At 40.3% G+C, this 13662-nt stretch overlaps 1 protein-coding gene across 2 annotated transcripts in view; it reads right to left on the reverse strand.

Annotated features, from left to right (window-relative positions):
* The window catches only part of RIC1 (RIC1 homolog, RAB6A GEF complex partner 1), a 69823-nt gene that overhangs the window by 41319 nt on the left and 14842 nt on the right, over positions 1 to 13662 (reverse strand). For both annotated transcript variants that reach the window (XM_060762290.2, XM_060762289.2), the window contains exons 3-6: positions 9699 to 9775; positions 3519 to 3626; positions 2647 to 2792; positions 2350 to 2483 (exon numbers count right to left, since the gene is read on the reverse strand). In XM_060762290.2, the coding sequence (XP_060618273.2) occupies positions 2350 to 2483; positions 2647 to 2792; positions 3519 to 3626; positions 9699 to 9775 (465 nt within the window). The remainder of the gene's footprint in view (positions 1 to 2349; positions 2484 to 2646; positions 2793 to 3518; positions 3627 to 9698; positions 9776 to 13662) is intronic.

Consider the following 13662-nt stretch of genomic DNA (forward strand, 5'->3'; position numbering starts at 1 on the left):
GTTGAAGAAACCATCACTGGACCCCACCAAATTTGACAACTTTCGGCCTGTTTCCAATCTTCCCTTCTTGGGCAAAGTCATGGAAAGCGTGGTGGCCTCACAACTCCAGGTATTCTTGAGAGACACGGATTATCTGGATCCGGCACAGTCTGGCTTCAGACCGGGACATGGTACCGAGACGGTCTTGGTCGCCTTAGTGGATGATCTCCGCCGGGAGCTAGACAGGGGGAGTGTGTCCCTGTTGGTGCTCCTGGACCTCTCAGCGGCCTTCGATACCGTCGACCACGGTATTCTTCTGGGACGCCTTGCAGAGATGGGCCTTGGAGGCACCGCTTTGCGGTGGCTCCAGTCATTTCTGGAGGGTCGTACCCAGAAGGTGTTATTGGGGGACTCCTGTTCAACACCACAGCCGTTGACCTGTGGTGTTCCTCAGGGCTCCATACTGTCCCCCATGCTGTTTAACATCTACATGAAGCCGCTGGGTGAGATCATCCGGAGTTTCGGGGTGCGGTGTCATCTGTACGCAGATGACGTCCAACTCTGTCACTCCTTTCCACCTGCTACTAAGGAGGCTGTCGAAGTCCTGAACCGGTGCCTGGCCGCTGTGACGGTCTGGATGAGGGCGAACAAACTGAAATTAAATCCAGACAAGACAGAGGTACTCCTGATCAGTCGCAAGGCCGAACAGGGTATAGGGTTACAGCCCGTGCTGGACGGGGTCGCACTCCCCTTGAAGGCACAGGTTCGCAGCTTGGGTGTGACCCTGGACTCATCACTGAGCCTGGATCCCCAGGTTTCAGCGGTGACCAGGGGAGCATTTGCACAGCTTCGGCTCGTGCGCCAGCTGCGCCCGTATCTTGGGAAGTCTGACTTGGCCACGGTGGTACACGCTTTGGTCACATCCCGCCTCGACTACTGCAACGCTCTCTACGTGGGGCTGCCCTTGAAGACGGCCCGGAAGCTCCAGCTAGTCCAGCGTGCGGCAGCCATGTTGTTAACCGGAGCGGGACGCAGGGAGCACACAACGACCTTGCTGTCCCAGCTCCACTGGCTGCCAATTAGCTACCGGGCCCAATTTAAGGTGCTGGTGTTATCCTACAAAGCCCTAAACGGTTCCGGCCCAAAATACCTTGAGAACCGCATCTCGGCCTACGAGCCCACGAGGACCTTAAGATCATCCGGGGAGGCCCTTCTCTCGGTCCCGCCTGCCTCACAGGCACGCCTGGCGGGGACAAGAGAGCGGGCCTTCTCGGTGGTGGCCCCCCGGCTGTGGAACTCCCTCCCTGCTGAAATCAGACAGGCGCCTTCCCTCATGGCCTTCCGCAAGGGCCTGAAAACCTGGCTCTTTGAGAAGGCCTTCAACTAAGTGCTATGTTTTTGGAATGACCACCGGAATGGACCATGACTACGAGATTGATTATGACCCTAAACAAGACGAAGCGGATTTTTAGTTAAGTAGCTGTGTATTAGTAAGATGTGTGTTGTGGTCCTGATTTATTGTAACCTGTTGTCCTTTGTGTTCTATGTTCTGTACACCGCCACGAGTCGCCTTCGGGCTTGAGAGTGGCGGTTAACAAGTGCAAATAATAAATAAATAAATAAATAAATAAATTAATGGGTGCCACTGGAAAGGGGTAGATTGTCTGGAGCGAGAGAAAAGGAGATCCTAGAAAACTAGCTAAAGGATTTACAGATGTACAATTGTGTCAGTTTCATTGCTGAGATCAATGGTATATATCAATATGAAGGTCCAATATGAAGGTTTTGGACCTTCATATTTTTGGGTCCTATTGTACCAGGGACAACTTCCGAAAGTCCAGGAGTCAGCAAACATCATGAGTTCTCCCTGAATTTGAAGCCAGCCATAGGCCAGAATTTGGACCCTGAATAATTTGTATATAACAGGGGGTGGGAAGTTGTTTACAAGTTTTATAATGATTAATACATTAAAATAAGAAATGAGATTGCAGTTTCTCCAGTGCTTATCTGAAAGTCACTCCTGGTTTTGAAAAACTATTCTCTATGGCAAAACCTAAAATAGTTTGGGAGTGCATCAGAAAACATTTTACATATGTGATATTTCATCTAGGAGTATGTGTTCTTTGGTTATTTGCAGCAAAATGGCAAGGGGAGTAAATTCACAAAACTAAGAGCAATGACAGGAGAAGACACTAATTTTATTGTGAACATTTTCCTTAAAACCTTCCTGAGCATATTTTCTTGAGCAGGTTTAAGTGTATGAGACATTTCCCAGACACAGCCCATTAGTAACAAACAGTCAATAGTAGGGGTGGAGATGTTCTATCAGTTGGGAAAATGTAAGCAAAAAGCTGAACTAGGAAATCATACCTCTGCTGTGAAACCACTTGACATTGGAGTAATAAAACCCACTCTTCCATCATTAAATACAACAGCAAAGCCATCAAGAGTAGCACAGTACTCCATATCTTTAATGTGCACATCTTCAAATCCCAAAAATGAACCTGTAATAAAAGGGGTCAAGTATTAAAAACTACTATTGTCAGATTGCACATTTTGACAATCCTCATTTCTATTTCTGTCAAATAAAAAAAAAATTGGAACCATCTATGTGCACATACACACACATTCCTGAATGTAGAATTCCCTCCATCCCTACAAAAGTACCTCTAGAAGAATGCAGATCCACAGAAAATGGTACTGTGCAGAGGTTTATGGCTTTTCTTCCATTCGTCATTCCATCCCAGTGAATAAGATGGAGAAGACCATCTGCAGTAGCAACTAGGAGATAATCATCCAGCATTGACTGTAAACTAGAAAAAAGTCACAGTACTCACTATGGGTTGAAGAGAAAGAGAGAAAACTCAATCTATGCAACATGCAGCCACAATACGGTTTCATTCCTGTCGCCCTGTGCGCTTCCCCCCTCCCCCCCCCCAAATGCGATCCAGGGGGTTCTCTAACTCTCAGGAGAAAGGCAGTGGAAAAAGATTAAATTTGCCTTCTCTCTGTTGTCTTCACAGAAGCCCTGTCTCTTGAAGAAAAATAATTGGATTCTACAAAATGTCAAAGAGTACTCTTTGAAGTAAGGCAGCCTTCTTTGTTCCTATTTAATATTACTGCAGCTCTCAATGTTCTTAGTGCCTTGAGGGTTGCTTTGTATCTTCCTTATTTACGATCATGCATTGTACCTTGGTACTGAAAGCGAATGTACAGGTCTGCCTCATGAGCATGAAAGAGGACCTTATCAACAGCTACTTCCAGGTTATGGAAGGTCCTTACAGGGAATGTCAGGATGGTCCTCTCTTTGTTGTACATCAGCCAGCAATCACACCCTGTCATTCAAACAGGTTTTCAGCACCTGACTGGCAGCTAAGGAAGGAGCTTTTATAATGAGACTACTATACTTCACCATTTTGGGGGAGAAATTGCTTTGAATTTCGTTGTTGTTTTACTACCAAGTTGGATCCCAGTCGTAAGAGGTTGGGAGGGCATAAATAAAAAGATAGCAACAAAAATAAATAATGATTTTTAAATACCTGGTTATAGATGCTTGCAAATCCAACACTTGCTTTTTCTCTAGATTTAATAATGGAGCACACTGTTCTTCCTTATAGTGTGGTGTTCCCTTCATATGGGGGCTTCCTCTTTAAAGACAAAATCCAAAACACCATTAAAAAGGGGGGCTTCACTGCGAAACATTACTAAGTTCTTTTAGTCTGTTGTTGAACTAGAACAAAATTTAACTTGAAGTGAGTTGATAATGCACTAGATAATACTAGTAGAAGGCTTAAGTACTCATCATCTTAAACAGTAAGTTGAACATGAGCCAGGAATGTGATGCTGCAGCAAAGGAGGAGAAGCTGTTTTATTAGATTGTTGTAGGTTTTTCGGGCTGTGTGGCCATGTTCTAGAAGCATTCTGTTCTGACGTTTTGCCTGCATCTATGGCAGGCATCCTCAGAGGTTGTGAGGTCTCAGAGGTTGTGAGCTATTTCATTCTACATTAATAGAAAAGGCTATTCTGACTTTTACACCCTACATTACCAATTTAAAGACTCAGAAACTCAGCACCACAAATGCAGTCTCAATGCCATATCTGAACCTAATAACCATGGATGCAGCTATATCCAGCATTATTTCATGACTTACTCATAACCATCCCTCTTCCAGCCTGGAATTTATAGAATCATAGAGCTGGAAGAGACCTCGTGGGCCATCCAGTCCAACCCCCTGCCAAGAAGCAGGAAAATTGCATTCAAAGCACCCCTGACAGATAGCCATCCAGCCTCTGTTTAAGCTTAAGATCATCTGGGGAGGCCCTGCTCTTGACTCCGCCACTATCACAAGTGAGGTTGGCGGGGACGAGAAGCAGGGCCTTCTCAGTGGTGGCCCCTCACCTGTGGAACTCACTCCCCGGAGAGATAAGATCAGCAACTTCCCTTTTGACGTTCAGGAAAAAATTGAAGAACTGGATTTGGGACCAAGCCTTTGGTCATTCTGGCAGCTAAAGATCTGATGATAAATAAGGACAGATGGAATGGAATGGACATACGGACTCTGAACACTGAGCATGAGATTGTTTTGCTATTTTTTCTATGTATTGATGTTTTTAATTGTTAACTGTTGAATTGCTTTCCGTATTATTTGTTAGTTAACTCAGGCATCGAATTGTGCCTTCATCTGTAAGCCGCGCTGAGTCCCCTTCGGGGTGAGAAGGGCGGGGTAAAAGTAATTGAAATAAATAAATAAAAATAAATAAATAAAAAGCCTCCAAAGAAGAAGCTTCCATCACACTTGGGGGCAGAGAGTTCCACTGTTGAACATCTCTCAGTTAGGAAGTTCTTCCTAATGTTCAGGTAGAATCTCCTTTCCTGTAGTTGAAGTCATTATTCTGTGTCCTACTCTCCAGGGCAGCAGAAAACAAACTTGCTCCCTCAACCTCCACTTATTCAATCTTCTTTCTAAAACACCTTATTTTTTAAAAAAATCTTAGAGGTTTAAGAGGGGGGGAGAAGGTGGTGGGATTGAGGGAAAATACTTGTATTTTGACTGCTGAATTTTGAAGATTGCATGTTTCTATGTATGTGTGTGTGTGTATCTTAAATTAGAAATCTAGATAGTGCTTTAAATTACCAGCATTTTCTGACACAGATGTCTAATAATACTTGAATGCACCCCCCCCCCACCTGTAGATTCTAAGCAAGCAAGAACCATGCCAACATTTAGAAAGGAGAATCCCTCAATTAGTATTTCTCCTGCCTTAGTAGCAATAACTGAAAGAGAGGTATGTGGTACATTGGAAGGTGTTTATAATTCAAAGTGGTTAGATGCAGCACATACCCTTGTGAGCCTGTTTCTGTATTCCAACTGCTTTGACCTTTAAACTACAACTGTGTATTGGTGACAAAACCAGGAAGGAATTCTTCATCTGTGCTACCACGTCAGCACTTCCTACACTTCTGTCTGAACTCTGAGTTACTGCCATCACTTCTTATCACTGTCTGATAGAGGGGAAAATGGGTAAAGAGAAAAGTCTTTACCTTATTCTAGAAAGCTGGAGGTCCACAGAATGCAAAAATAATCTTGCTAACGTTCTAAATTTCTGTCATCTATAGAAATTCTGATTCCATTGCACATCTGGGACATGAATACAGAATCATAGAATTTGCAGAATTGTAAGGGGTATCAAGAGTCATCTGGTTCATCCCCATCAACAGAGAAAACTATAACTAAAGCATCACTGGGTGATATTCAGATTCTGTTCAAAACCTTCCAAGGAAGGTGAGCTCATCATCTTCAAAGTTGGCAGAATTCGAAGACATAGCCATGTTAGACTAGAATATTAGCATGCAAAGAGATCTTGTGCATTTCAGACTAACTGTGAGAACAAAGTTGGTAGCATAAGTTCTTATACACAGTACACTCAACCTAATGAGTGATGCCTCTGAGGAAGCACTCACCTGCAAAAGCTTGTTATCAACTTGTTTCTCTCAGTGAATCTCTAAGGTACTACAAGAGCTCTTTCCATACTTCTGAGGTGCTGTTCATAATAATCATAAGGATTCAAACCATAATAAATCTCTTAACATAACTGCATATCTGAATAATTTTTCCAAATTGTATTTATTTGGAAACTGGGATACATATATTGGCTGAGATCCTACATATGTGTATAGTTCTGGACATGCACTGTCTGTCAGCTTACGACCCTCAGGAAGTTTTTCTGCTGCTGTTGCATAACAGGGAGGAAGGTAAGTAGTGAGGAAACAATTCAGATCATTGAGAAGCAGCTGGCCTATATCTAACTGGAGCGGGGGGGGGGGGGGGGTGACAGAGCACTCTTAGATATCTTCCTTTTCCTTCCAATTGGACAGGGTTCTCCAAACTAAGGCCGGCTGCCTGGATGCAGTGTTTCAAGATCATTTACCCAGCCCCAGCTCTAAACTTTAGACTTAGGGAAACAACTTAAAGGCACACAACAACAACAATCATAATTAACTTGACTATCGCATCAACCAAAAGCAGACCCATTGAAATACTGGTAAGTATATCCTGGCTGGAACTGTTCTTCATTTTAAATATTGTATGGTTCTTTCATAAATTTTTGCACTACAAATTAGGTATGTGCAGTGTGCATAGGAATTTGTTCATGTATTTTTAAAACTATAGTCTGACCCCCCAACAGTCTACAAAACCATGAACTGGCCCTCTCCTTAAAAACTTTGAGGACCTCTGCCCCAGGAACTTGCAAGAGCTCCATTTTCATCTCCCTTTCCTCTGCTAACAAGGAGCAACAGCAGTCCTTCCTAGAGCTTGACAACTAATGAGGCATGAGTGTTTCTGGTTGGAGAGCAAGGACAGGAAAATGGCCCTCTTCATCCTATCCAAAAAGAAACTTATGCACATGTTAGCTGCACTTATACAGTGCATTTACAGGACACCAGTCATTGCATTATTCACATGCCTGATATAATCATTTTTACCAAAGCTGAGGGTTACACTAAATGCCAAATTAGCATTCCTGCTGCTTATATGTTTCCATGCTTTTAAAATTAGCTTTAAATGCTGCTTTCATTCAGTGTCTTTACTACAATTTAATCATTTTCATCACCACAATAAAGATTTAGCTGAAAACTGAGTTGTACTTTTTATGCGTGCACTTGGGGAACGCATCCCAGAACATGGCTTAAGGCGAAACACTGATAGTATGCCAAGTTCGACTGTGAAATGGAAGACTGAGCAGTTGGAGCAGTGCCACCTATAGTCTTGGCCCACTCAAGTACCAATTGCTATTTATTCTCCAACTTTACTCCAATATATACAGTAGAGCAATGCATTGACAAATCTTTAAGGACGAACCTGAAGTGTTTTATAATACCCCACAAACCCAATTTCTACATCAAGTCTTTCCAAATGATTGATCAAAGCATCCCTGAGTAAAAGTCTGCTTTTGTGCAATCTTTTTGTAAATTTATTTTTGATTATGAAGGAATATCATCCCATCTGTAAAGAACAGATGGAAATATTGACTTCAGTTTCTCTGCCATGTTTTCTTAAAAAGAAAATGTGTACTTCAGAAAAAGCAAATAAAACGAAATTCAGAAGTTTTTTTAAAAAGAGAGAAAACAATACAATCGCAAAATGCTAGAACACAGATATAAGGATGAGCAGGGAATATCTTGTGTATTTGCCAAATTTGAAGTACATGCTGCACTACAAAAGATTGGACTCTTCCTCAATTTGGCATGTGTTAACATCACAGTGACTCAATAACATGGTCGTAGTGTTCCATTTAAATAAATTCATTTCAAAGGGAGAGACTTACAGTAACTATCAAAGAATATGATGTGAAAAAATAGCAATAAAGAAAAAAATGTGTTTCAATTAGTTTGCTTCACATTCAGTGCTTGGTTTTAAAGCAAAATATGCAGGCGCTCCTTGTGAATTATACTAATATGTAATTCAAGATGCTGGTGGTAACTTTCAAAGCACTAAACCATCTGGGATGATATTTGAGTAAAAACTGCTTCCTATTATCTATTAAGATCAGCCTATGCATGATTCACTACTATCATAGATAGTAGTGAAACATGTATAAGAGATAAATTTCTCTACTTGGTGTTCTAGTTGTGGAATATTCTTGTTTGGCACCAAGTAAAAGGACTTGGTGGGATTATAGTTAGCTTTTTTTTGTCTACTGGATTGTGGGGTTTATTTAAACTTGAATATTTAAAGATTTTAAATTTTTCTCAAATTACTTTAGATAGTTAAAGGTTTTCCCTGACATTAAGTCTAGTCGTGCCTGACTCTAGGGGGTGGTGCTCATCTCCATTTCTAAGCCAAAGATCCAGCTTGTCAGTAGATGGCTCCAAGGTCATGTGGCCGATATGACTGAATGGAGTGCTGTTACCTTCCCACAGAAGTGGTACCTATTGATCTACTCACATTTGCATGTTTTCCAACTGCTAAGTTGGCAGAAGCTGGGGCAAACAGCAGGAGTTCACCATGCTCCCTGGATTCTAACCGCCTTTTTTGTCAGCAAGTTCAGCAGTTTAGCACTTTAACCCACTGTACCTCCGGGGGCTTCCAGGGGCAAATTACTATCTTGTTGATTTTAAAGGGCTGATAAAATATTTCAATAAATATACTTGGCCTGACAAAACTCTAATTGCTTTCAAACTATACGCCTTCAATTTTGACATTAAGTCAGTTGCTTCCGCTTAGAGTCATTATAACAACAATTTATTATTTATTACCTCTCCATCAGTTTCCAAACCTTTGTCAACAGAGATACACTCATTTTATTAAATAAAACTGGAGGCACTTTTCTATCCAGGATTTACTTGCTATGAGGTGAAAGAGTACTTAAACTCAAAGGAAATAACTTCCTATGTTTCTGTAGCATTTTCAGAATTATAAACAAATGAAAAAAAAATCAAGCACTTAAAGGATAACAAAAAGTTGACAATTTTGGTCTATCAGAAAACCTGTGACTTTGTGTTTACCCCCTGACTATTGAAAATAGAAGACACAAGACAATGGCCTCAGATTAAAATCTTTACAGATAAGAATCCAGAACAAGATCTGAGTAGCAATACTCCGTCTGGGGATAGAAGCGGGGGACAGAATCTCAGACAAGTGAACATATGCATTCCCTAGAGATTACAGCTACAGTATATTCTGGCATATAAGACTACTTTTTAACCCAAGAAAATCTTCTCAAAAGTCAGGTGTCGTCTTATACGCGGGTGTAGACTTATGCATGGGAGTCGTCTTAACTCTATATTTTAACTGGAAAAGTCTTATACGCCCAGTCGTCTTATATACGGGTAGTTCACAGGGGAAAATTTGGATATACATATATACTCTTACTCATGTGAACAAAAAAGGTTGCATTGTAGTACTGACTTGTTTGCAAAAATTGTATAATTGAATTTAGTAATCTAATACTTTCTGAAATTCCACTAAAAAGATACACCTCAGATATAATTTTGTATGGCCCTATACAAAAGCATGGCTTCAACATCTGAATGTCTTTCCTGATTAAATACATGTTCAGCTTCATTTGCCCAACTCCAGGTTCAGCAACAATATCCCTAATTATAAATCAAAGCACCAAAGAAGGTATTTGATGTAGTTCTTAGTATTCTTTCAATGAGAAAACAACAAACTGTACTGTACAATAAATTGAAATGAACAATGTAAGGCAAGACTTACTTGGGATAAACTGGCTCATAAAGGTACTTTTCTCCTGAAGATGGAAGATTAAAAAACAGGATGTATCCATTTACAGTCTGAAATATAAGATACATTAAATCAAAGATATTCATGTAGAAAAGTTCTAATTGAATTTCTGTTAGAGCTTGATCAAAGTATTATATTTTAAAAACATGTAGAATATGATACCCAAAGAATACCCAATACATATTTTTCTGAACTACAATGAAGGTATTTATTTTTTATTTATTTAAAAGTTTTGTATACCGATCTTCTCACCTCTCTTGACTCAGACCGGTTTCCAACCATAATATCACATACAATCAATAAAACATCATAATTCATATTACAGTAAAACATTAAAACAGCAATTACATTAAATAACTACAATGGTCAGTCGTCACACTAAAATCGTTGCTCATCATCCTCCATCCATATCTCAGGGTGTTGGCTCACTCGTCAAACGCCTGTCTCCATAACCAAGTCTTCACTTGTTTCCTAAATGTCAGGATAGAAGGGGCGGTTCTGATCTCCAGTGGGAGAGAGTTCCAGAGTCGAGGGGCCACCACCGAGAAGGCCCTGTCCCTCGTCCCCACTAGACGCGCTTGCGAGGCCGGTGGGACCGAGAGCAGGGCCTCTCCAGACGATCTTAATAATCTTGATGGTTCATAGGGGAGAATACGTTTGGAGAGGTAAACAGGGCCGGAGTCGTTTAGGGCTTTATAGGTTAACACCAGCACTTTGAATTGTGCTCGGAAGCTAATTGGCAGCCAGTGGAGCTGGTGTAACAGCGGAGTGGTGTGCTCCCTGTACCCAGCACCCGTTAGTAGTCTGGCTGCCGAGCGTTGGACTAGCTGCAGCTTCCGGGCAGTCTTCAGAGGCAACCCCACGTAGAGAGCGTTGCAGTAGTCTAAACGGGATGTAACCAAAGCGTGGACCACCGTGGCCAAATCAGGTAAAAACACTAGTTAAAAATAAAGGTGTTCAGGTACACAGACATGCAAACAAAATTCTCTTCATTTACATGTTAATAAAAATAATCCTAGATATACATGGGACTTGATTCTGATTTATCCTAATCTGGGTTTAAATAACTCACAGGTTCAGAATTGGTTCAGACCTGTGGTTGTTTAAAATCAAAAGTGTAGGTTTCTAATGTATAAAAGAGAAAGAAATGAATCAGAAAAAACCCAAGGACAAATGTGGCTCTGTTGTATAACCAAAATTTTTCATTTTGAACTGTCATGAATAACACAGTACTGTCTTCTACGTTACATACAATACATGTTCATATAACAGGTATGTTAAATACTACGACATGTGGCGTCATTTCCTCCCAAAAAGAACACACAGTTTTTTCTATGACTTGCAAAAGCTAAGCAGGCCTAACCAAAAGACAGAAAAAGAAGAGAAAGAAGAGAGGGCTAGATTTCTTTCACTTCCTGTTGTCTTACCCCTGTTCTTAAGCATGAGTTGTTTGTAAATTGGATGTTTGTAACTCAGTGACTGGCTGTACTCATGTATAAATTGACATCATCTCAAGTGGAGGGGAGATTTTGGGGCCAAAATTACAGATTTTGATATGACCCATGGATACGTTGAGGGTCATTTGCAGAAAGGAGAAAATGGCAGTGTAACAACAGAATGGGTCACTGCTTCTTTTAGGTACTCCTGGGACAGGCTATGGTCTTGCCTTTCACCACTCTGCACAGACAAGGGGATGGTTCCTTTATCGATAAATTAATGTACAAACACTACTCACAATTATCTGTAAATCAAGTTTTTTTGGCTGACCTTTTAAAACTAAAATTTCTAGACTTAAAAATGGTTATTTAAGGTAAATCCCACGATATGTATGTGACTGGGGCTGACATATCTGTATTTAGGATCTGAACACAGATCAAAAACAGATTCTTCTATGAAAAATACTGTATATATTTTAAATAGGACAGTTCCATTTAAGGCACTGAATAATAGTGAAACATGCCTCTTCAAGCAGCAAGACTGTAGAAAAAAATTGAAAAGGTTTCAGATTTCTTTCCAGGCATGGTTTCCTGTTTTGCAATTGAGAACACAGAAGAAGGAAGGCATGCACTTGTAAGCTTACTTCACTAGCTGTGCTGACCATGAACATTTCTCTCTATAGTTTAACAAACAAAATCATAAAAAGCTCAACAGAAATTCGATATGTTGTTACATTTCGTCATCAAATGCAAAACAAGAGCAATATTTCAATTTGTTGGTTATAGTCTACTGAATTTCAATCCCAGTGAAATAAAAGAACCCTAGTTATTGCTAACATACTTTCCTTACAATGTAGTAACCTCTAAATAATTTATACTCATTGTCTAACCTATGCCATTAGAAACAGTAAGACAACACCACACAATACTATCATTGTAACATTAGCTGACAAAAGATGTTCTTGAATTCAACCTCCATGCAAATTGAAAATACTAGAATATTCATTCTGCTCTAATTACCACCAAAATAGTCTGAACTACTTGCAGTTAACCTACATCTTCCCATGATAATCTTTTGGATAAACCCTTTTGATTTATACCAAGGCACACGCAGTGGGACCTTGGTATTCACTGGGGTTTGGTTCTAGTACCTCCTGTAGATACCAAAATCCTTGGATATTAAAGTCCCATTGTATACAATGACAGTAAAATAGTGTCCCTTATATAAAATGACACAAACTGGGGGATGGGGGATTGCTGAATATGTGAATGCATGATCCAATGATAAGGAGTGGCAATTGTGGTTTTACCTCAAATTGCCATGAATTTTACTACTGATAGTATCGTCTCCTCTCTCACCATTGCCTAAAACTGGTTCCTGAGGATTTCTCAACCAACAAGAACACATTTTATTCATAGGAGACTGTGCTGAAGAAGGAAGACCGCCCACACCCAGTGCCACAGATGATGCAGTTCCACCAGAGTGTATATCCTGCTGAATGTAAGCTCTGGAATTTGGAAACCTAGTTTCTGCAACTGAAAAACCAATCTGCTAAATCCTACCAGTACTGGTAGAGTTTCAACCAAATGAAATCTGCATAATTGCTACATTCACTACATTCACTACATTCATGGAGAGCCTATTATTGCAAAAAACAAACAAACAAACAAACAAAAACTTCTGCAATTGCAGCAGCCAGAGATCAAACAGGAGTTTTCTCAGGCAATTTCTAAGTAAATGGCTATGGAATCTCAACCACCATGAATAGACACAAAAGTCAGAAATCTTGTGAGGGCCAGAACTCTGGCCTTTTCCTGACATAAGCACATGAAAGGTCTTGTTCTGTGCTCCCCCTAGCTTTCACTCAGATGAGTTATGGCATCAGGATTAGGGAGCAAACCTGAACTACAAACAGAATATGGATCCTTTTTCTCTTGAAAGGTGGCCTGCTCAAAGGCCATGGAAGTCAGGTAAATAAGTTCAAGTGGGAATTGAGAACTGTCTGTGACCAATGGAAATCAGAATATCTCTCCCTCCCCCTGCCCCAAAATCCATATGCACTCGAGTCACATCATACTAATTAATATGGGACTCAGGGTTAGCAGAATCATAGGAGGTGCAACCCACACTAGGCGACACCAATATGGAATACAATATTATAAACCTACATATAACGAAAAACAAAAAACAATCCTATATACACCTATGAAATTAACTATATATACACAACTACATATAATAATAATAATAATAATAATAATAATAATAATAACAACAACAACAACATCTCACTTGTCAGATTACGGATATACAATATCCACTACATCTTCCTTCTGCTTCCTGAGTGCTTTTAAAGCAACTCTTCTGCTGTGAAAATCTTGATTCTTTTCTGTTCTATATAAATGTCATTGTAAATTCAAGAGTAGACATTTATAATAGGCTGTTACCTGGCAGCACTTTAGCTGACAGTCCAAAAGTTGATGGCTCATCAGCAATATAC

The sequence above is a fragment of the Anolis sagrei genome, chromosome 2, assembly GCF_037176765.1.
Source record: "Anolis sagrei isolate rAnoSag1 chromosome 2, rAnoSag1.mat, whole genome shotgun sequence".
NCBI classification, from domain to species: Eukaryota; Metazoa; Chordata; class Lepidosauria; order Squamata; family Dactyloidae; genus Anolis; species Anolis sagrei.